We start from the raw sequence: 25,808 nt of genomic DNA, 5'->3' as shown, positions 1-25,808 counted from the left end.
ACTTCTGCCAGCGAACGGGCAAATAAGAGTTACTTTATCTCCAAGCTTTCTGCTAAAGTTCTAAACCCTTCTCCCTCCCCACTTCTATGTCTGCCACGTACAACCTTTTCTGTCTGACTTCTGCCAGCAGTGGGCAGGCTCAAATGGGTGGGCTTGGGCGGTTTCTACGACTTGCTCTAACTCACCTTAACTCAACCCACTCATTCTCAAACTGTCTTAGAAGCACAGAAGAGTCTGGAAGCGGCTAAGATCCATACAAATAAGTTCACAGAAGTCAGGAGGGCTCTTAAGTAAAAAATCAGCTTCTAGCCTCAGATAAGTCTTCCAAAAGGATCGGTTTATACCCTGCCTACTGGCAGATCTTCCAAAAGCTGTCCTTAAGCCATCAATCATCAAGAAAAAAAAAAAAAATTCAGGACATGGAGTAAAATCCATCTCTTGTTCCCCAGACCTCCCCGACTAAAACTTAAGCATCTCGAGAGCAAGGCTCCTGACCCCACAGGCAAAAGAGTCATCTGTGGCATTTAAAGTGTGCCAGGGAAGGGATAAAAGCCTGAAAACAAAATTGCCAAGGGCTGGCACTCGCTCACTCCCAAAGGCTGTTGGGTCCCTGTTTTAAGTGAGGAAAAGGCCACGGGCTAGCAAATGCCCTGCCAGGCCATCGACAGCCTTGTTAAAAGTGCCGCCTAGAAAGACAGAGTCAGCTGACTGCCCCCAGGCACCAAGATGCATTGGTACATCAAGCTAAGACCTCCAGCAGACCTAGGCTTGGCTACAGACATGGCAGGGAACCCAGAACGCGGCAGGGAAGCGATCCAATTCTTTCCTTCTGGACACCAGAGCCACTGACTCAGTCCTGGGAGTTTTGGGATATCACGTCTCCTTTATTGTTGGGTACAGAGGACAGCTTTACCACCTCACCTAATTTAATTACACTTTCAGAGTTACTTAATGAAAAAAGATTTCCTCCTAAAATAAGAGCTCATTGCTTCACTCCAGATCCACTGCCTGTGTTTCTCACGTGCATATAGACAGGGCCCTGATCTCTGCCTTTTCCCTAATTCCAAGAAAATAAATTCTCATGTACCACAAGCTTTTCTCTTCCCAGTTCCCTGTTCTAACTCACTGTTCAGCTAATGGTACAGGACTACCACAGAACCAGAGTCCAGAGATCATCAAATAAGAAACTGTAACAGCTAAAAGGTATTTACACCCCCAGACCCAAAGGCGTCTGGGTGCTACAAAAAGACTTTAATATAAACATCTATTACTATGAGATGCTTTTAACAATTAATTACCTGTCTCCTAGATGCTGAACTAGTAAAGGAAACAGGTGCTTTAAAATAATCTGTCTCTGATAAAGCTTAACATGTTTCAAAATCCATAGGGACAGGCTGGATCTACCTCAGATAAATGTCAACATAAAATAATAATGATTCTTCTATCTCTCTAAGTTTTTTCTGTGTCACCAGCATCTTGTCAAACAAAAAGTTTCCAGCCACAGTCAAAAGGGATACATGTCTCCAGAGCAAATGGATGACAGACAGTATCCCACAACGCCTGTCTACCTTGGAAAACTCCCCTTCTCCATTCCCCCCAGAGCCAACCGATGTCCAAAAGTCAGCTGGAAGCAGTTTTTGTGACGAATGACGCCCCTAGTCCCATCTACCTGTTTTTTCTTTTTTTTTTCTTTTTTTTTTTTTTAATAATAAGTGAAAGTCTGGGATGTAAGGATTCAGTCCTTAATTACGTCATCAGCCTTCGACGGCGTCCCAGCCTAAAAAGCAGGTGGGCCCTCTGTGCGCCCTCTATCTCTCTCCTTTCCGCTCCTTCCTCCCATCAGCTTCCCTCTCTCCCTCCCTCCCTCCCTCCCTCTCTCTCTCTCTCTCCCTCCCTCCCCCCTCTTCTCCCAATAAAGCTCTAAAAAGGTAACCATGGCTGTGATTCTTTCAATCAGCACTCTCCTCCACCGGCATGGCCAGCCACCAGGAGTGCGCCGTTTAACCAACAGTAACCTGATTTCTACCTTTTAGGAATTCAAACCTGGGCAAAGTGGATAAACAGAACAATTGTTTCCTTATGAGAGAGAATTATACTATAAGTATCTAAGACAAAAATCAAATGTGTAAAAGTTAAGGTTATACTACTATTTCCATGCTTTTTTTTTTAACCAACTTTTATAAACTATTGCATAAAATTCTGTGAAGCTGTCAGGGAATAAATTACCACACTTGAACAACAGCAACAAACAACAATAACAACAAATCACTACTGAAAGAAATGTGTAAATATCTAAAGGTATACTTGTTTTTTTGAGTGTGCATTTTCCAGTGTTACAGCAAAAAACGATTAATTAATAATTCATATGTGGCCGGGCGGTGGTGGCGCACACCTTTAATCCCAGCACTCGGGAGGCAGAGCCAGGCGGATCTCTGTGAGTTCGAGGCCAGCCTGGTCTCCAAAGCGAGTTCCAGGAAAGGCGCAAAGCTACACAGAGAAACCCTGTCTCGAAAAACCAAAAAAAAAAAAAAAAAAAAAAAAAAATTCATATGTGATTTTCAAGTCACTTATACAAATTTCTAGTGATATTAAGTGCTACAAAATTAACAAAATGACTTGAATAAATTTAAATCTTTTGATAACAGCTGAACACTAATGGCTTCAAACAAGTTGTTACGGTCTGAGCACACTTTCCACACTGTGCTTTCCAAAGGCTGTGGGTACTATGATAAAGAACTCAGTCTGCCATCCCATTAAGAAGGATGACAGAAGATAGCAACCCTAAACCTGCCTCTGTGTCCTAAGGATTGTTTTGAACTAAAGAAAAACAGTAGTCAATAAAGATGCCCTCTGTTCCCCTCAATTCTCCTGAAAGCAAGAGCTATGAGAGACATGCTCATAAAGGATGTCCTCCACAGACCAGGAAGGAGGAGTCGTCCTTAGCACTGAGATGGGAATCTCTACAAACAGACCTTGTTAAAGTAATGGCTGTCTTTTCTGGGCCTGCTCTTACTCTTTCACAACTTTGCTCAATCTAGTATATAAGTGCGAGGTTTGCTCTTCTCCAGGTCTTCACTTCTGTGTCGAGACTCTCGTGTGTATGTAACAATATGAATGCTTTTCTCTTGGTACCAGGTAGAGACCCTTGTAAGACACACAAAAAGTTCTGACTTCCTTTTACTCAAACTCTAGATCCTTCAGTGACCCTACCCATGAAATTTCAATAAATGTCAAATTTAAAAATTATTAAAAACATAAAAAGCTGTGAGTTTGGTAAAATAGCTGAACATCAATATATCCAAGTACAAGTAAGCTCATATAATTAGCTACCACATTAGAACCAGTAGAATGAAAATATAAGGAGAAAACTTGAGTCCTTGAATAAAAACCAGCAAAAAATGTCCTCTTGATTGACTCTACAAAAATATTAATTAAAAATAATTATCTATTGCAAACAGCAACAGCTTATATTAAGACTATTTGGTTCATCTAAATGGAGATGTAGTTGACTATGTGAAGTACTACCTACTAATAAAAAAGGAAGATGTAAATAATACAGGATAGTTATTAGTGGCATAGAATGAGGAAAAGAAAGTATTAAAACCATCAAAAATTACTGACACTATCCTCTCTAAATGCTGAATATGAAGTTGAAAAGTTCAGGTGTCAATAAAGGAAAAATAAGCAGTGGTGGACCCGAGAGCAGTGTTTTCAGTGGGAGACCCCAGAACAGTGTTTTCAGTGGGAGACCCCAGAACAGGGTTTTCAGTGGGAGACCCCAGAACAGTGTTTTCAGTGGGAGACCCCAGAACAGTGTTTTCAGTGGGAGACCCCAGAACAGTGTTTTCAGTGGGAGACCCCAGAACAGGGTTTTCAGTGGGAGACCCAAGACAGTGTTTTCAGTGGGAGACCCCAGAACAGTGTTTTCAGTGGGAGACCCAAGGCAGTGTTTTCAGTGGGAGACCCCAGAACAGTGTTTTCAGTGGGAGACCCAAGGCAGTGTTTTCAGTGGGAGACCCCAGAACAGGGTTTTCAGTGGGAGACCCAAGGCAGTGTTTTCAGTGGGAGACCCCAGAACAGGGTTTTCAGTGGGAGACCCGAGAGCAGTGTTTTCAGTGGGAGACCCCAGAACAGGGTTTTCAGTGGGAGACCCAAGGCAGTGTTTTCAGTGGGAGACCCCAGAACAGGGTGTTCCCTCTGAAAGTGCTGACCTGTGTCACTTCCCAAACTTAGAATGCTGGTACAAATACCAATTAAATGTTCTTTGAAAATTGATCATTTGGTTAAAGTGAGTATTTACATTTAGATGAAAATTTAAGATACACTCTACTTTAAAAAGAACTCTTATCTGTTTTACTGTACATAAAATTTCCTCCTAAAATACTGGTATCAGAATTTGTCTTAATACTAGCCTAAAATTTAATTCCTTAAGGTTTAGTTAAAATATAAAAATAAATTATTCTTTGTTACCTCTCAAACATGTTCCCAAGTGAAATATGCACTAGACACTTATTATTATTATAAATTTCTTATATATACACAAATAAAAATTGGGAAACTGAATTTATGGCATCTCAAAACAGCATTAAAAATGTACATTACTGCCGGGCAGTGGTGGTGCCCGCCTTTAATCCCAGCACTCGGGAGGCAGAGCCAGGTGGATCTTTGTGAGTTCGAGGCCGGCTTGGGCTACCAAATGAGTTCCAGGAAAGGCGCAAAGCTATACACAGAGAGACCCTGTCTCGAAAAACCAAAAAAAAAAAAAAAAAAAAAAGTACATCACTGAGTGAGCGTGCAGAAGACTCACAGGGGCTCTAGGTGCAGAGACTGAGTGGTGGTTAAATGCTCAGTCTAAGCAGGACGTTTATGCCATCCCACCTGAGACTTCGAGAGACGGATTCTGCAAGAGGAGCAATTATTCTCTTCAGTTGTGTACCCCCAAGGGAGCCCACCAAGCTCCAATGGACAGTTCCAAATCTATAGACACAAGATAACCCTGGGTAAATTCAATAACTCACAAACAAAATAAAAAGACATGAATGTAAGAAAGGAAGTTGTAGGGAGACATGAATGTAAGAAAGGAGTTGTAGAGAAGAGGGAGTGCTAACAGTAGTAGAAGATGGAGTGTGTAACGTGCATTATTATTTATTACTTTGAAAAAAATTTGAATAATGGATGTCACATGAGTACTGCATAGTAAGATGTTTAAGGAGGATTTAGTTTGAAGCTCGTCTGTTTGTTTTCTCAAGGGCAACATAATGGTAGCCCAGCATCTCTGACCTCTTAGTCATACCTGTTCAGTCTTAAAGCAACAGAGAACAAAACAGCATTTTTATAGTGTAAAATAAGATAACCTTACACCATAAATCAGGTCATTTGAGTTGGCCAGTCTAGACTGCTGAGAGAAATACTATGCTTTGCTTTTTACAAAGAGTAATATATGAAAGAAACTTGATATATGCACTCACTGTATGATCCATTTATATCAAGTATATAAACAAGTAAGACTGAGTCAGTGTTAGAGGCCAGGACAGAGATCATCATTGTTAACAAGGGGGCATACAGAAGGTTGCTGTATGCTGATAACAATCTATTACTCAATATGGGCAGTAGTTACATGGATGTGTGTATCTGGTAGGAACCCACCAGGATGCACACGCCTGTCTAGGCTTGTCCTGTATTTTTGTTACACATCTATAAAAAAAAGTGTCAAAAGATTATATAATAAGACATTAAATACCAGATTCTCTCCCCAATTCCAGCTGGGAAGTTTATTGCTGAAGAAAGTAAACCAGAGAATTACCGGTTCAAAGATATCAGGCACAGCAAAACACACTGTTTCGCAAACAAGAGGACAAGACAAAAATCCACATGTTTAACTGCGAGATTCTGGTTCTCTTCCCCAGTCAGTTCTCTCGATCTTGGCATGTATTACTCAGACAGAAGCCAAAGGATTCCTCTCAAGTAAAACTGACACGCCCTGGGGAAAAGACGTGCTCAATGTTTTTGCTATGTAACAGGCAAAAGGAGCAAAATCTCTACACTGACTCCACAAGGGGAGTAGCCTCCAAGTAATAGGTGTTCGGAAGAACGCTAAGTTCTGTCAGGAAGCCTACATGAGCTAGAGAAGAAGAAAAGAACACAAATGAAAAAGAGAGGCGCCTGCCTAGTAAGCCAGCACCAGAATGTAGTCACAGAACTGCAGTTCCTTGGGAGGGGTGGCAACCAGGTGTCTCTGAAAGAACAGGCAAGGTAGGACCTGGATCCCACTGAACTGAGGGCCATCTGGATATCCACTCAGTTCACAGATGTTGTCTCTTTTGTGAATGTTCTTGTAAGTAACAAGAAACCCATATTATGAAGGCTTTAATGCTGGATTACTATGGAACACTTAAGTAAAAGAAGAGGGAAAATAATGTTATCCAGGTACTTGCAATTCCATTTGTCAAATGTTAACATTTTTTTTGCCATATTTACCTCTATATTTTTTCTTCTTAAAGAAGTAATCATTACATATATAGGTAAAAATTCCTTCAAGAAATTCTCTAATCCCAGCACCTAACTTCCTCTTCAGATCATTACTAACCTGAATTTGCTTTGATATCCATCCCATAGACCGCATCCCTCAAATGGGCTTAGTTAAGATGAATTCTAATGCCCCTTTCTATCCTAAGACAAATTTAGGTATGGTATCAAAGAATATTCACAACTTTTTGAAAGAACAATTAAAACACTCTCCCAGGGGTTGAGCAAGGGAGGTATGATGAGACACAGAGGAGGGAAAATTAAAACAAAGTACAATGACACAAATGCATGGAAGGGCCCAATGAAGCCTATCTGTGTGCTAACTTTAAAATGTTAATTTTTAAAAAAATACCACCTTATTTTCAATTACATGTACTAATTTTACAATAAAATTGCTTGGATTTTTCTTTCTGGGTATTAAAAACTATAAATATATAACCACAATGAATGATTAGTATAGCTTTCTCTCTAACCATATCAGTCACTTAAAAAGATATGAACCCCACTGCTCCTTCAACACAGCTCCAACCTCTTCCAGTACAGTCTCTACATGCGCACTAACGAGGGACTTCATTTCCCACAGAATCAAGATTAGTCATTACACCAAAAGGAGATAGAAAGGAATATGGCAAACTCTCAGATCTGCTTTAGAGATCCATCTAGTCATAATGGGGTAGATTCTCCTGCTGACACACAACTCAGATCCAACATACTGATATCCAAGTGTCACAGTGTCCTGGATTTAAACCTTGGTTCTTAAATGGATTCTTAACAGACTCTTCAATTTAGAAGAAGCACACTAAACTTTTCACAGTCTATTTACAGATATTCCAGGGAATGAAGCTTGTTTAAAAAGAACTGCTCTTATGTAAATCTACCCAATGAATAACTACAATTTATAATTTTAAAGGCAGGAAACCTTAGGGAACATTTCAGAGTGATAACTGATACTGTCCTCAACTATAAAACAAAGTCATGTTCTCTTGCCTTCTGAGGGGAAAATATACCTGTCAGAATAGTTAGGAGACAGTTCCCAGCTAGGTTGGTTCCCCCAGCCCTTCCAAAGGCATCCAGCACTTCTGCAGGCTCGCTCACCTTTGCAGTTCACCAAGTCCTCTGGCAGCTGAGAGGGTGGGGTTTTGCCTTAGGAAGTTTTGTTTTAAATTGAGATGAGTAAGGTCTTGGCTGTAGAAGAGATTGGCAGGCAGATGTTCAAGGCTACAACACGAGAGGTCTACTGAGCTTATGCGTTGGGATGCAACCTAGAGAGAAAAATAATAAATTTAATTCATTTTTTCCTGTGGCTACTGTCTATAGATAGAATTCAGAAGTTCCCGTTTGGGAACCCAGGAACACCATGAAAGCAGCACTTCTTGTCCAAATACAAACAGATGAAGTAAATATACAGTCAGCACAGACTAGAGACTGCTCCTGTAAACAAACAAACAAACAAACACTGGAGCACGCTTACACAGGAGTGGCTCCAAAGAGCACAGTGGGTTTAGTAATGTCACTAGTTGTTGGCACAAGTGGTTTGTTTTACTCCTGAAAACATCAAGTAATAGGATTCTGAACAAACTAACACAGGAGTTTGGAGGAAATATACATCAGGGGCTAGACAGGAAGAATAATCAGATCCCATTACCTGCTGGCCACAAAAGCCTGCAGTTGTTACTCCACAAAGTCCAGTAAGACAATTACAAATGCACTGTGCTTTGCCTCATGTATATGCTTTGCACAAAACAAATATTTATATCTAAAATAATTATATCTAAATGATTACCTATATCTTCAATGCCTTCCTGGTTAAATGACGCCTACCAAGGTCAGAATCCCAGGGCTACAAACCAACATGCATGACAGAAATAGAACATGTACTGGGTAAGCTGGATTTCTCAAGTCTTCTCCCCAGTTCTCCAGGAAGCACAACGTCAATTTATAATAAAAGCCTACAGATTCAACCCACTTTAGCTCTATGTGGTGGCAGATGCTGTAATGACAGAGTTCTAAGTCATTGCCTAACTCAGCCTCTGTCTTCATCATAGCGTTGCAAAGAAAACTTTTCTCTTTATCTGTGATCAACTTGCTGTACTTTTGTGTTACCAAACCCAGGTTTCTTTTTTCCTAACTCAGAAGAAGCCGAACACAGTCTTGGGAATGTGGCTCTGGGCCCAAAGTGTACAGATTCCTCTGCAAGTGATACCACCTAGATGTTGAGCTAAGAGGAACAGACAAATCATTGATATATCTGAGCCTCAGTTTTGATGTCTGTGTAGCAGGTCTAAGCATAGCATCTATTTCTACCTTCATACCCCACAAAAAGTATTAACAAACACTGCTATTACTTTTATTGCTATTGTTACAAAGTAGAATTACTCATATTTTATATTCACTGATACTCAAATTTCCCTAATATTAAAAAGCTATTCAGAAGTAAATATGCATGAACTACTCTGCTACAATCATATCTGAAATTAAAGACAAATTATAGTGTAATATGAAAGCAGAAGAGTGCTGGTGTACAAAGATGTGATGGTCTACTCAGGTAGACCCATCACAAATGATCTTAGGAAGTCTGAGTTGACATCTCAGCAATTTCAGCTTTCCTTGAATTTACACCATTAAAAAAGAAAATTCCAAAGAGAGTCAAGTTCTTGATGTAAACCAAGACTTAGGGGTTTGGTGGTGGAGGGGAAACAGACTGAAGTGTAAAAAGCCATGTAAAAGCACAGGAGCCACAAAGGATTCCGACTCGTGAGAATCAAACGAGAAGCTGTGAGCAGGAAATGGGGCTGACGTTCTGAGTCAGTAGAACCTTCCATTCAAAAATAAGTGTAAATCAGATAGGGTATATCCTGAGGTCCAACAATCAAACAAGACATTCTCAGCCCTAAACATGTAGAAATGAAACAGAAAGGCAATTAAAGATAATCATTACAATAATAGAATGTACAAAAGCTCAGAACATAGTCTGAGGGTCAGGAAAGCCTTCCTAGGGGATGTGATACTAAAATCCAAATTGAAACTCAAATGGAAATGTGTGGTTTTAATATTGTGCTTTCCATTTTTATTTCTTTTTCTCCCTGTAACAATCTACACATAAACTTTGATTAAAAAAACCCAAACAAACAAGAATAGCCAAGTACCCCGATCCTCTGGGGACGAAGAAGACAAGCAGAGCAGGTCAGAGCAGTAGCTGTGTTCCAACTGATGAACAACAGACTGATCTAGAAGCTGCTGACAGGGCAGATCAGAGGCCAAGGCAGAGAGCGGTTCTGCCTTAAGGAACAACAGCAAAATCTCAATTGAATTGGAAAATTAAGAAAGCAAACAATACTCTTCTACATATAATGCTAGTCCTGAAAATATTTTTAATATGCATACATACAGCGCCACACACTACATTTGCATAATAGCCCATCTATAATGACTGATCACATTCCCAACCAGTAATGGAGGCTGTTCACAGGAAAGGGAAGTGGAAGAGCGGATTGTAAGTTGACCTAAACTGTTTACTTCCTTGTAAGAGGGACAACAGAAGATACAAGGCACCTATCAACATGTTAACAACTGGGAAGGCCAGTACATGAAAACCAGATAGATACATAGACAGACAGACAGAAGTAAACCCAGGGTTTCACACATGTTAAGTAAGGACTCTACAACTGAGCTGTGACAGCAGCCACAGAAAACAATATCTCGACTTTTGTACTCTTCCTTGTGTGTCTGAGAACACATGCATTTAATTTGAAGAAGAAAAATAAAAGTAAAATATGATTTTAAAAAATGGTAGAAGTGAGAAAAAGAGCAGCCTCTGGCTTCCTTCTACTTAGTGTTGTGCTATGTCCTGTGGGCACGCATTCTTCCTGTGGTGACTTACACCCATAACCCTTTGTAATGGGCAAATGCTGGGCCTCCAAAAATACATTATCTCTATTCAGAAACAGTAGATATTACCTTATGTGCCCCAAAGATGTGAATAAGGATCTTTACCCTGCTCTATCCAAATGGGCCCTAAATACAAACACACACACACACACTGACAGTTGTGATGGGGCTCTGAGATACATAAGCAATGTCACATGACCATGGAAGTAACTACAGTGAGGTGGCTAAAAGATACAGAACACAGTTTTCCCCCTAAAGCCTTTGGAGTAAGCAAGGGCTTATGACACCTTGAGTTTGAACTTCTGAGAACTGTGAGACAACACTTCTCTGTTGTTCTCTGCCACCTGAGCTTTGTTAATTTTGCAATGGCCACAAGAAATTAACACAATCCTTTAATTTTTCCAAAATAATTTTCATTCACTCGTTTTTACTGAATATTTGTGCTACTTGATATAATTTAAGCAAGCAAAATGAAGATTCCTGACCTTTGCTGAACTTACCTTACAAATAAGTATGATAAAAATTGATAGTCAGGCCTGGTGGTGAAGGCCCATAGTTGCAGGAAGATCAGTAGCCATAGGTCTGTCTAGGATACAGATCGAGTTCAAGGACACCTTGAGCAAGTTAGCAATGTCTTATCTTAAAAATCAAAAAGAAAAAAGGAGGGGCCTTGGTGGTGTAGTCCATGCCCAGCACGCAGAAAGCCCTATGTTGGATCCTCAGCACCACTGACCCTAGACAGGGTAACAAGCCTTCCTGCGAAGGGTGTGCAGACAGTAAGAAGGCAACAGGAAGAAGCCAAAAGCCAAGAGTGTTTCTCAGAACATGCTAACAGAGAGAGTTAATGACTGAGTTCAGACCACAAAGAGGTGGGGCCACGGGCAGATCCTATGGAGTATTTTAGACCACTGTAAGAACTCTGGCTTTTAATGCAAGCAAAACAGAAAACTTCAAACAGTTCTGAAAAGTGTGACATGATCACCAACAAACTTATGTAGCTTCCTGGGTTCCTATGTCTCTACACTGTATGCTTGTAAAGGCAAGGCCTGCTTTATCTTGTTCACTGAAGTGAGCACACGGAGCATCCTCTCTTACCCTCAGGATGTTGTGTGGAAAGGAGGGTCAATGGCCACCTCACAATTGCTTCCACTCCCTTCACCAGTTTGCCTGTGGCCTATCTAGTACACTGTTCCCTTGAAGCTTTGAAAGAAACACGTTCTGTTTTAACAGAAGCCTAACACTGCTCCCTTTGGACAAAGAGAAAAAGATTAAACGTCAAGTTGTGCTTGCTCCATTCCTCATTTTGGACTACAAGCTGTTCCTGCTGGAAGCAGGAGGAAGTAGGCACATTAACAGGATAAAAATCAGACAGCATGGTCTCATGGGAACCACAGTGGAAACAGGAACATCTACAGTAAGAATGTAAGAATGTGAATCCAATGTGTAACAGCCATGGGGCAGTGAACAGCCAATGAGACCACAAAGGCTACCATGAGCTTCTCCTTTGACCAGACCCACATCCTAGAACCAAAACAAAAGAAGTCAGTACATCAACCCAGACCAATCAAGGTACATCTCATCCAAGAGAAAAGCACTCTTACCAGAAGGCCTGCCTGATACCCAAACAAGAAAAGCTGGACATCCAAAGAAGCTGTGGTCCACCCACAGAGCTGCTAACACACACACACACACACACACACACACACACACACACACACACACACACAAACTATTAATAAGAAAGCCACCTGGGTACACTTCAGAGCAAGCAGCCTCTATGATCCAGCAGCCTCTCCCAGTAGTTGTAACTTATTGTTACAGAAAGGAAGTGTTGCCCTTATGACAGTTATTCCTCTGAGAGCTCAAGATATAATATTGAGTTTAATCTTCAACAAAATATAGTGAAGACTCAACCCCTATCTTAAAGTTCAAGGTTAATCTGGGTCAAACTGAGCTCCACACCACAGCTATACTGGCCCAGGGTGTAAACTGGAGCCTGCACTATTAACCTTATCCACCATGTCAGGGCAAGGACCACTGTTCAGAAATTACCAGGAAACCAGGGAGGGAGGAGGAACATTTCTCTAACTGCCAAGAAAATGGTAGCATGACTAGAACACAGAAAAGCAGTCCCTAGAAGAACTTAAACTTAGATCTAAAGAAGACTCAGTAGGCTGTGCAGGCTCCTCCAGAGAAGCAGAAGAGACCATCTGTGGAGAAAACAGACCCCACAGGAAGGGAGAAGTCCAATGGGACCATCATTTCATTCCCTGACATCACAGCTCTGCTCACTCCAATGCCAAACCACTTGTTCAACTGATCGATAGTGATTCCCTAGTGAATAATCGAGGAACATGGAATCAAACCTTACAAAATCTGCAGAAAAGGTGTAAAAAAGTTATAAAAATATGGAAAGTAAAAGAACTAGCCTATGTGGAAAATGCCAAAAATCCTTGTTATTAAGGGGGACTTCTCAAGGATCTCACAACTAAAATGTAAAGCTCCCACTGACAGAATCTACAGTACATGTATTACACCAGCAGGCTACAAGCCACAACACTAGGTAGGGCTCAAGACCATTGTGTGCAAGGTGACCCAACTGTTTTATAGTGATGTGGCTTTGCACAATCACTTCCTGTATCTATCCATCAGCTACCTCATCACTGCAGTGGATCACCCAATGCATCCCTGACCAACACCCTTCTCATCTGTAAAGCTATAGAAAGACTCAGTAGGATTGACTACTATCCTGAGTCCATAACCCATTACTTTAGGTAGTTAGACAAATAATGTGTCTCAGAAAATTCAATATGTGAATAGATCCAAATTTTAAATCAATTCAAGATAACAACAGTTTAGGAGATTATTTCTAATCTATATTGATAAAAAAAAAATTAAGACCAGGACTGAGAGATGGGTCAGTGGTTAAGAGCTTTTGCTGTTCCTGCAGGGAACCCAAGTTCAATTCCTGAACCCATATATGACAACTCACAGCTACCTGTAACTCTATCTCCAGAGAATCTATACATCTGGCCTCTACATTACCACAGACACAGACACAAACACACACACACACACACACACACACACACACACACACACACACACACACACAAGAAAGGGAGGGGAGGAGGGGAGGAGGGAGGGAGGGAGGCAAGCAGGCTGATTAGGGTCAGAATGAACAAACCCTACAATATATATTAATATAAATATAAATTCTAACCACTTATTTGGATTGTCATCTTTTTCAAATGTCTTGTAAACATATCTAACAGGAAAAGTGTATTTAGTTCTCCAAATGTTTCACCTAACCATTATGGGGCTAAAAAAGTAAGAATCATAAAATTTTGCTTTACTCAATAGACATCCATATATTCTCTAACATGCTGCTCTGCTTGATACACTCTTAAACTGTGTCTTTCCCTACTCTTAGGACTCTGAGTCCAAGAAATCTTTCTGCTGAGTCTAGCTGAGTTAATTTCTAACCCAGAATACCTGTCCTAGCCTGAACCTATATCTGCTATGCTTTCTAACTATCACCACCTTCCTGTAACAGGACTGTTAACTCTCATCATACTGACAGCTGTTCGGTGGATAATCATCTTCCTTAGGCAAGGAAAGGTCACAGCAACATTCATGTGATGTTTGGTACCCTCTGTACTTTAGGGAAGTCACATCTCGCATTTTTATGTGCACAGTATGCTCAAATTTAAGCAGAACAACTGAAAGCTTTGGCCAAAGCAGCTGAAATAGCACAAAGAATTCTACCTATAAACTAAGACTGCTGTAAACTGGCATGAGTCATTAACTGCTCTGGCCCAACCTTTGGTGGTTTAGGACGCTATGGCCCTGGCTAAAAGGACCGTCTCAGGGACATTCACTAGAGTTTGGTAATGATTCTTAACTTCCACTGATCTACTCCCATCCACCAATGCTTTGGAAAGGTATGAGCAGAATATAATTTATTAAGCTTTATCAGACATCCTAATACCTTCACTTGTATTAACTTCATTCTCACTAGCACGTTTCTGCTAATTCCCACTGCTTCATGACATATAATCATTTCTTTTGTACAGAATGTATTGGCTCCAGACCTTTGAACAGTGACATTGAATTCTGAATTTCTTGATGCTAATTATAATCTTATAAATTTTGGTTAACAGTAGATATTGAAAAACCTATAAAATTAGTTACAGTTCTTTTGTTTTGTGTGCATGTTGCTGTTTTGTTTTTTGAGACAGTCTTACTGTGTCCTAATAAGAGCATGTCAAGCTATTAGAAGTAGCAAATTCTACCTAGAATTTTAATGCTTTAATATTCCTCTTTTTAAAAATGTTAAATGGTTGGGATCATATATGACAAATAAAGCATGCAAATGTATCCTCCATTCTAAATTATTAGAAGCAATCAATTGTAAAATTAATGAAGGCAATAGGAAAATCCAGAGACACAGACATACAACAGACAAAAATTAGAGAGGATCTATGGGGGCAAGAACACAGAAAGAGTGGAGGCACTGTGACTTTAGGAAGAGGGGCCTACATTAGGAGGAGGGGCCTACAGTCTGGAGAGGAAACAAAGTATCTAGGTAACTGTTCAAGCACCAGGTTATAGCAGTCTAGGAAAAGAATACATAGACAGTTGGCCAGCTCCTGCTAGGCATTCCTAGCTGTCTGCCATGGAAAGCAAGTGGATATGGATGAGAAGGAGGCTAATCTGAGAGAACTATTGCATTCATCATTTGCCCTTTATAAACCCAGCACTGGAGGACTTGGTACTAGGTAGTGCTTAGCCCCGTGGGGACACAATCAGAGCACATGCACAGCAAACGTCACAGACCTGACAATGCCATGCCAACCAGACCAGCTCCTGCCACGGCCTCCCGGCCACTGACAAAACGACTGTGCAGTGAGGGGCAGCGCTGCTGCCGCCGCCACCGCCGCTGCATCCTGTCCAGTGAGCTCCCTGTATAGTCTAACTTCAACAAGTGAACCTGCTGCCTCATGCTTCACGAGTCCGAGCATCTGAACAGGATCAACCACATAGTTACTGCCCCACACCCAGTCCCTGACATAAACCTCAATGTGTTCTCAATAGCAATAAAAAGCAGGCCCTTGCTTGGGTGGAGACCAAGATCTAAGCTCAGAGTCCCTTCCTTACTGTCTTACTGGCAAAATACAAGTTAATAATGTCCTGAAAATGTCACTACCTGAGCACACTCTGAAAGGTACAGCCACATTCCCCCAAAGACAGCACCGACTAGACAGGGGGAACAAACAACTAAATATACAACGAAACAAACCTCATACTCTAACAACAACATCTTCTTTTCTTCTCTTCCTCCTCTTTTTTTTTTTTTTTTTTTTTTAAAGGTTGTCCTGGAACTCACACTGTAGACCAGGCTGGGCACAAACTGCCTCCCAGAGTGTTGAGATTAAAGGAGTGAGTCACCACCACCCAGCTATAACTTCTGATTTATGTATATATACACAAACTTTCTCAAACAATTCAACTATTACAAATAAAGTACTTGTTTAGTAATTAGAAAACTAAAAACCAAAAAGAAAAAGATTTAAGTTCCGGGTTCTATATGCAAGGTTCATGTGTTGAATATACAGTTCATAGATTCTTTTCTAATCATTTCATTATTTATTTCCTAAAATTATTAATTGGGCCAATGAAGAGAATCTAGCCCTTCATAACAATCAGAATGCAATGCTCTAGGCTAAAAACTATGGGACACCTCAAGATAAACAAGCATAAAATAGAAGATAAATTTAAAGAGTAAGTATAAATGTTTAAGTTGGTCTAAACTCACAAAATGATTCAACTTCAGAACTAATGGGACTAATGCTGTGCATATCTCTCTGTATGCTGTGAATGTGTTGCTCTGATTGGTTGATAAATAAAACGCTGATTGGCCAGTAGCCAGATAGGAAGTATAGGCGGAATAAACAGACAAGGAGAATTCTGGAAAGAAGAAGGCTGTTAGGAGATGCCAGCCATCTGTCCAGGGAGAAGCATGTAATGGCACTCAGGTAAAGCCACGGAATGCGTGGCAACATATAGATTAACAGAAATGGGCTGAGTTTAAATGTAAGAGCTAGTCAGTGGTAGGCCTGAGCTAATGGCCGAGTAGTTTTGATTAATATAAGCTTCTAAGTGATTATTTTATAAGCGGCTTTGGGGTCCATGAGGTTGGGCAGGACCAGAGAAAACTTCAGCTACAGACTAAGGCCAGGTGTGGAGGCACAGGCCTTTAATTCCAGGACTAGGAGGCAGAAATAGGTAATTTCTATGAGTTGAGGACAGCCTTATCTACATGATGGATCCTGTCTCAAAAACAAACAAGCAAAATAGAAAAAAAAAAAACACCCACTATCAAAACACACACACATGCTCACACATACACATGCACACTCATATACTAATATGACTAGGTGCCAAAGTCTGGTTAAATATGCTATGTTCCTTACACAACAATCTTCCACTAATTTTCAAATAATCAGACAACAGTTCCTGCAACATTGATATTAATTTACCCTTCACCAGGAACGCAGAAGGCATCTCATGTTATTCAATGTGTGCTGTTCAACACTGAGATGTGGAGGGGTTGATCTCATGCGTCCTCTGGCAACACATGTCAACATGCTGCTTGAAAACCACCTTTAGTATACTATGAGTGAACTGGATTCTGCTGACAACTGTATCTGCGATATAGTATAATCCTGTCAGTGAATCGTATAGTCTCTTCAGATCACTTTTGTCAAACAATGAAAGAACAAATAGGTAAAAAGAGCAAGGCAGCAGAATGTATTACATACAGTAGTGCAGGTACCTTAGACTTCAATTCTTTTCTCTACGAAGTGGGGATGACAACATCTCAATAGACTGATTGCAAAGCCGGACCTCACAAGGCTGTTGTGAGATCCAACCATTAACTCTTACTTGTCAGCAGTTCCTCCCAAGGCTGCTGGAAAGTAGGTAGAAAGTTTGCCACATAATAACAGCAAAGTGTTAATCTTTATTATGAACTATGCACATTACTGTAACTATAGCATGAATTCAACTAATTGAAGTTTGTAATCAACTAAATAAATCTATTAATAACTAAGGAAAATAAACACAAAGCTAGAAGAACTTTTAATGTTGTGTTGGCCTCACACCACTAATGAGTAGGTGATTTACTTGGTACCTAATGTCTAAAGCAGGGAAAACAGCAGTCACAGACCATGAGGCTCACAGGGTGTCAAGGCATCTGTCAGCACACCAGAAAACACCAGAGGGAAGCTGCTACATGGGGATCTGAGAACCAAGTGACAGAGAAAGCAGGTGAAATTAATTGTCAAGGATGCGTCCCCTGAAAACACGCTGCTAACAAAAGGGTAAGTCAGCACAAGGACATAAAGACCATGGTAATTTTACAATACTTAGAGGTTAGCAATTAGGGGAGGAAGTAGAATTACATCTTGTTACACCACAGGAATCAAGACCTCAGCTCACTTATAAGGAAATCACTGATGCATCAGACCCTAAAAGCATCTGAAACACTATAGATTAGTGGTTCTCAACCTTCCTAATGCTGTGAACCTTTAATACAGTTCTTCATGTGGTGACCCCAACCATAACATTATTTTTGTTGCTACTTCATAACTGTAATTTTTGCTACTGGTTATGAATGGTAATGTAAATATCTGATATGCAGGATATATTTGATATGCAACCCCTGTGAAAGGGTCATTTGACCCTCAAATGGGTCGAGACCCACAGGACGAGAACCACTGCTATAGACAACTGGGGTTGGGTATGGTGATATTTTATTTGTGCTGAAATGTGATTTTATTTGTATGTTAATAAATAAAGTTGCCTAGGGGTCAGAGCTAAAAGCAAGCCATTTAGCAGAAGTCCAGCGGTGGTGGCACACGCCCTTAATCCAATCACATGGCAGGCAGAGTCTCTGTGTGGAAGTACACAGCCAAGCAGTGACCTGAACCTTTAATCTCAGTACGAACCATAGAGATCTGGAGGTCTGTATAGACAGGCAGTGATGAGGAAGTCATGTGGTTGGGTTTAGAGCCAATGAGAAGGCAGAACAGAAAGGCAATAAAAAGACAGGACACAGGAAGAAGGTCTCTCTCTCAGGGGAAGGACAGCAGTGAGTGGTAAGATAATGTGGTCTTAGCTCTTAGCTACTGCTCTGATGTCTGGGCTTTTAACTCTGCATTTGGCTCTGTTTTTTTATTTAATAAGACCCTTTAGAATTATATCTACAGTTGGGGGAGGTGTGAATCAATAAGTCTACAAGGTCTTTTTTTTTTTTTTTAATCTTACATTCTATGTCTGTGAATTTAGCACTATTTGATATGGCTAGTACTCAAAGTCCAAAAATATTTGCTAAGAAACTCACAAATATGAGAACAATTACTTTGAAGAATTACAATTAATATTGCCTTATTGGCAACTACCTTACAAGGGACTTCACCAATACTAAAATAACATGCTGTGGCTTTAAATTGTCTCCTTGAGACTTAGAACGTATTTTTATAAAACATAATACTATATAGGCAGAATCTTCATGGTTTTGAAGTATTATTATATACAACCTTTAATAATTTTGGGGGTCTCCAGTTACAGAGGTCCTCACACTCACTGGAAGCTAGAGAACAGCTCCTGCACACAGAGAGGGAAAACGTGCTTCCTCTTTCTCCCCAGAGCTTCCCCACTTCTCCTTTAGGCAAGGGTAGCAAAGGGCTGATTCTACCCTGCTGGAGGAAGAACACAGGAAGGGTGGGGAAAACAGGAAGAAGGAAGGTGGAGGAAGAGGGATGGGTATGAAATGGTAATAACCTGACCATACAAACATACACTGCATCAAATGCTGTTGCTATGAGATACTAAAAAATGAGATACTCTGCTCTCTGTATAAAACTGGATTCTAAAACTTTGGAAAAATAAAATTAATTTAAGCTGAAATATCCACAGTGAAGTGAAACCCCTACCTCTGGAAGACAGTCACCACAGGGAAAGTAGGGTTATCATTAATGTGGAAATAGGAGTACCTAAGGCACATCTGTAACTATGAAGGGATCAGTCTACTGTTTTACAATGTTATTAGTTTTGCATACAAAAAAATTTATGCAATCTAAAATACTTCATTTTTCTACTTAATTCAGAGCAGAATTTCTAAGTTTCTAAATTCTTAACATCTTATTGGTAATTAGGGAAAATTCTAAGATGACTTTTTTCTATAATAAAGTGCATGCTGCAACCTACTTATAGTATTTGGTAAATCATAGTTAAGTTTCCACAAGAGAATACATTGGAACTAGCAAAAAAAAAAAAATGTACATAGGCATGCACACTGTGCATTAACTCGTGAGTCTTCTCCACCCCTCTCAGACTGCATGGATAATGTGGGCTAGGCCTGTACTCTGGTGTATTAGCTTTTACATGTCTCTTCCACAGTGCTCAGATGGCGGCATGTCAATCTCTATGTTTTACACAGGTTCACCTTTCTACACAATTAACTTCTACATGGAATAAATTTTCCTCTTGTTTTTGTAGTGTGGTGATATGAATGAAATGACCCCCATAGGCTCATATGTTTGAATACTCGTTCTCCAGTGGGTGAACTATTTAAGAAGGATTAGGAGGTGTGGCCTTGTCAGTGTGTCATTAGGGGTGGGCTTTGAGGTTTCAAGTGATTCACACCATTCCTAGTTTGTGTCTCCCTCTCTCTCCCACACGGGTGGCAAGCAAGATGTGAACTCTCAGCTGTCATCCATTTGGTCTACCATCATGGACTCTAACCCTCTGAAACCATAAGTCAGATTAAATACTACAATATAAGTTACTTTGTTCGTAGTGTTTTATCGCAAAGATAGAAAAGTAAGTCAGACAGAAGTTGGTGTCAAGGAGCTACTGTCCTGACAGGCCTGACCATGCTGGTGGTGTTTGTTGTCTGTTTTTGAGGAATGTGGAAGACTTTGGGACTTTAGACTAGAAAGTCAGCTGGACACTGAAGGTAGTAACTAATGGCCATCCTAAGAGGAGTCTGGAAGATAATGGTGCTGAGAACAGTATGACTAGAGGTCCAGCTCATGAGGTTTCAGAGGGGAACAATATTAGCAGCTTGGCTAGAGAAAATTATTGTAATATTTTGGCAAAGCATGGAGCTGTTCTTTGCCCTTGTCCTAAAAATTTGCCTGAAGCTAAATTGAAAATAGACTAATTTGCTTGGAGGAAATTTTAAGACAGCCTAATCTTGTCTCTGACACATGGTTATTAGTAATCACTTTTATACAGCTCAATAATGAAAAAGACCAAGTGGGTGAAAAGAAATAAAAAATGTGTAGTTTACAAAGAGCACCAGGGAATTTAAAGTTGGAATCAAGCCTGTGCTGAAAGAGAAGGGAAGCACAAAGAGAGCCTGATATGAAATGGAATAAATGGAGGGGTGCCCTCAGGGTAAGACCTTACTTTTAAAGTGGAAAGAAAGGCCTGAGGAATTTTCTGCCCCTATAAGGCAACAAAGCAAAGGAAAGCTTCTGCAAATGTGGTTCAAGGAGGCCAGCTCCATGCCAGGCTGGCAGTCAGACTTGGCAATGTTGTCCACATGGTTCTGGGTTTAGAGTCATAAGGATACAAGAGTTTGCAGAATACTCCTCTGCAGTTAAAGAGGGCCCCTGAGGCCAGATGTGTTCTGGGAAGCCATGGCATGAAGCTATGAAAGTGAAGTCTGGATTGTGTTAGAGACCCCAAGATGTTGGAGATGCCAGAGCTGTGGGAAATCTGCCAAAAACAGCTACATACGAGCAGTGGAACTTGTTCAAGAGAGAAGTATGTTGCAGACAGCAAAGATGGAAGTGTGGAGCCATCAAATCCCTCTGATATCAGACATGGAATTACAGGATCTGGAGTTTGTCCTGATAGGTTTCAATTTTGCTTTGGTATAGTATTTCTTCACTATGCCTCCTTTCCTTGCGTTTGGAATGGTATGTATAGTCTATACCATTGTCTGTTGGAAGTATGGAATTTGCTTTTTTATTTTGATTTTACATGGAGTCACATTTAAAAGCCTTGAGTCTCAAAAGAGACTTTGGACTTTTTAAACTGTATTGAATCAAATGCATTTTGCATCAGGATATGGCTACAAGTCAATGGGGGCCAGGAAGTGGAATTTGATAGTTTGAATGGGAATAGTGACCCCCACAGACTCATATATTTGAATACTTGGTCCCCAGTGGATGGAACTGTTTAGTGAAGGGATTAAATTCTCCAGTTTTTACAAGTGAATTTAGGTTTCAGTTCTCTGAGAGAGGCAAACAGGTGTCTTTCCCAACAAAGGGCCATTTATCAACAAATTACATTAAGGGCCAAGGGACAGAATATAAAGAAGGCCTACAGTCAGCCCCACAATGTCTCAAGGACAAGTCCTACAGCCCTTTCCTTCTAGGTCACATCTGGACTTGCCCAAACTTGTACAAATATGCCCAAAGGTGGAACAGTTGAAGCCCCTTTCAGCCCGTGCTAACCTTAGCCAATCAGAGATATACTAATGTAACTTCCACTTGCTTAGTCAATCATAGATAGGATGACCTAACTGCTTCTAGAATTCCTTTAGCTGTGTATAAAAGGAGCCTGCAAAGCTTCCTTCATGGTCGCCATCTTGCCTTTGTGTCAGATGTGTGGCCCTAGCATGCTGGAACGCTTACTCTCCAGATAATAAACACTCTTGTTGATTGCATACATGGATGGTGGTCTTCTGTGCGAAAACTCTAGGGCCCTAGCATTTAGGAAGGATTAGGAAGTATAGCTTTGTTGGAGGAGGTGAGTCACTCGGGGCTGGCTTTGAGGTTTCCAAAGAGTCATACCATTCCCAGATTGTGTCTTTCTCTGCCTCATGAGTGGCAATCCAGATGTGAACTATCAGCTGTCCCTTTGCTCCACTATCATGGACTCTAAGCCCCTGAAACCATAAGCCAGATTAAATGCTTCCTTCTATAAATTGCTTTGTTCATAGTGTTTTATCACAGAGAAAAGATACAAAAACAGCCTTCAAGATGTAGTTTGCTCCTGCCCTTATTAATCTTCCCATGCCCCAATAGCTCACATCTAATCTCCCTTATATCTCAATTAACACTACAAAATTGGTACAAAAGCAATTTTTTTTTTTTTAAGATAAGCTATGTCAGCAAACCCTTAGCTCCACTTCTGATTCTACAAACTTGGTGGACTGCCCTTGGTCAAAAGACCCTTCATTATTTAAAGAATGGGGGTAAAGTGTGAATGAGTTTCCAGAAAATTCCTGGGCTCTTCAGAAGAATGATTCTAAGAATTCTTCTTACTTAGCACTAGAGATCCAGTAAAACAAACTGAAGAAGATCCCTAAAGCATCAGGGACAGGACAGGCTAAAAGCAGAAGACTCTTTAGACTGCATTAAGTATGCATTAAAGATGACTTAATCACACTAAAGTGTCTCCTGCAACTACCACTAATGACGTGAATCCATCTCAATCCTATTACACACCCGTGGCTTGACTCTCTTTGAGAGACCTCAGAACATTTTCAAGCACATGAAACTGAAAGTTCAATTGTGGCTCACCATACAGCTCATTTTTATTTAAAGGGTGTCACTTAGTCATCATTTCACATAATCTTTAATTCAGCATGAAATCTGCCCCCGCCCTTCACAGTAATGACTTCCTTTTCAAATCAGTGCCCAAGATTTAAAATACTACAGTTCTACGGAGAGTTACTCAGCAGGAGCAGTAACAGCAGTGACGTGCACAGTCTGCCTGCAACTGCCAATACACTGGCTACACGAGCACAGAGAGACACACAGACAAGCTAAGCAGCCCTGATGAAAACCTGGGCTGATAATCACCATGTTTTAACCAAGTAAACCAGGCTAGTTTTAGGTCACGGAGGTCCCCTGAAGAGATCATGATGTTATCTTTTCCTTTCCCTACAGAAAACAACAAAGGGGGCTATTATTAGAAACAGTGTAGGTTGAACATTATCAATCTGAAATTCTAAAATGTGAAGTGACCCAAAAATTTTGAGTGACAAGTAGAACTACCCTGCATGACCTCATGTGACAGGCAGCAGCCAAAATAAAGATTCTGTAACTATACTGTACCAAATTACCTTCATTCTCTGTAAGCATAGTATATAAAACAAATCAACTCCAAAGTCAAACTTAGGGTCTCTTCCCTGAGGATAGCTCCCAATGCATGTGCAAATATTCTAAAATTGGTGTGGGGTGGGGGTGGGGGATGGAAAGCCTGAGACATTTCTTGTCTTTTGAGGTCAGAGTTATTCAAGCTAAAATCAATGCTTTCAATTCAGTCATTTTATTGTTCAAAGTAAGTAAGCTAGTGACAAGTGGTAAGTCATTTCCAACTTCCTTTAGCTAATCAATACTTGGAAACATTCAATTTGCCTCATTAATCTTCTAAACTCATTTGTAACAGCAATCACAATTATCTGAAACAGGGCTGCCGATATGGTTCAGTGGTTAAGAACACTCATTGCTCTTGCAGAGAACCAGGGTTCAGTTCCCAGCTCCACTTAAATGCCCTCTTCAGGATTCTATAGGTACCACCAAGTATCAAGATGATGCAAGCAAAACATTCATACCTATAGATAAACATTTTTAAGAATTCTTATCTGAAATATTTGCTAAACATGAGGGAAGTAGTGGTTTTATGCTTGTATTTGTAAGATATTTCTCACTATATAGAGTTGCATACACACACACACACACACACACACACACACACACACTCACACACGCACGCAGCCGTGTGCGCTCACATGCGTGCATGCACCCACACATGCACATACCTGTGCCTCAAAAAACAAAACAAAAAGTTAAGAGCACATACACAGTGCTAAACCAGTGACCCAAATCTACTTTTAACCTTCCATGGCACAAACAGATTTATAGTATGATACTACAGAAATGACCATAACTTATAAAGTAACATACAATTAAGGCTACAGATTCACATGAAAGACTAACCTTGAATACAAGTCACAGAATCAATCAATATGTCTAAAGAGAGCATGCTCTAAAAATGGGACTACAAATGTGAACATCTGAAAGCAGGCTGCCTCTCCTACTACAATAAAAACATTCTAGACATGTGTCTGGATGCTGAATAAATAACACCCCTCCCTTTTACATCGCATACAACATTTTGTTTACTGAATTTTTAAAGTATGCTGCATGTTCGTATTTTAGAGATGACTTCAAGACCAATATTGTAATCGTCCCAAAGGATTCTTCACTAACACACACCCAATACACAAACCAGCTGACAACAAAAACACTTCTCTACAAGCTACAAGACAAACACATGCACTAAAAATGAAGAACTTCCTTTGCAACGTACTTATCTAGTTCGTGTTGATTTAAAAATATTGGAAATTGGTTATTTGTGTCTTTTCATTATAACTAGGGTAGAGGAAAAAATGAACATTGAAATCTGAACCTTAGGTTTTTTTCTTTATGTTGCTTTCTCTTAAAAATCCTTTTCAAAATGAAAACTATGTTCTCTCAATATAAAGAAGAGGAAAAGAGGTGGTTTTCATAATGACTTTGAATATGACTAAAGTGTCTAGCTTCCTAATACTACATGTAAGATGACGACCAAAATGAAGAGCAGAGGCCACGTCCACTCTACCCTCTGTTTGCAGCCCTGGCCGACTCTCCCTACATTTGGAGTTAAAGAGAGAATCATACGATTATTCCCAACACAGCAGTTTAACCAGGAGTGGCCAGAGCCTCATTATATAGAATTCTACCCAAATGAGAGGTTCCTTCACTCATTTCTTCTGCAACAGCTCATTATAGATCATTTGTTTTTTTATTACTACTATATTTCTAAAAATAAAATGATAAAATAAGATGAAATGAGTATTTGCAGTGCTGGAGAGTCCTGACCTGGAGCACAATGGCCAGGTGTCCTACAGCTTATCTGCATCCTACTGGGCTGTCTGAAAGTTTCTCAGGTAGATATCTGGTGTTTAAGGTTATAGAAAGGAAAGACAGTGTTTCTAATGTTTGCACTAAGCCTTTCCCAGATCCCCTGTCTTCTCAACTTTCCCAAAACAGCTCCTTTAATTGAGAGCATCACAAAAACCTCACTTGGATAAACAAAGCTCTTTTATTTGCTGGAAATAATATAAATAAATCTTTAAATGACTGCCTGATCACTTGATAATGACAGAAATGACAGTCATAAAATTAACATTTATTTAATCATCCATATCCACAGACGTACATATACTGACATTGCCAGTGTAAGTCCATCACACATACATTTCACATAAACCAGAAGAGACACCATTATTGTTCCATCTATCAGATAAAAAAGGTTAATATTTG

The 25,808-nt window shown here is 40.2% G+C and overlaps 1 protein-coding gene across 1 annotated transcript in view; it reads right to left on the bottom strand.

Annotated features, from left to right (window-relative positions):
• Positions 1-25,808, bottom strand: part of Phlpp1 (PH domain and leucine rich repeat protein phosphatase 1) — a 207,706-nt gene that overhangs the window by 78,431 nt on the left and 103,467 nt on the right. The window contains exon 4 of the mRNA XM_059280129.1: positions 7,621-7,787. Coding sequence (XP_059136112.1) covers positions 7,621-7,787 — 167 coding nt within the window. The remainder of the gene's footprint in view (positions 1-7,620; positions 7,788-25,808) is intronic.

The sequence above is a fragment of the Peromyscus eremicus genome, chromosome 15 (genome assembly GCF_949786415.1).
Source record: "Peromyscus eremicus chromosome 15, PerEre_H2_v1, whole genome shotgun sequence".
Lineage (NCBI taxonomy): Eukaryota > Metazoa > Chordata > Mammalia > Rodentia > Cricetidae > Peromyscus > Peromyscus eremicus.
This window is presented reverse-complemented; position numbering and strand designations above follow the sequence as displayed.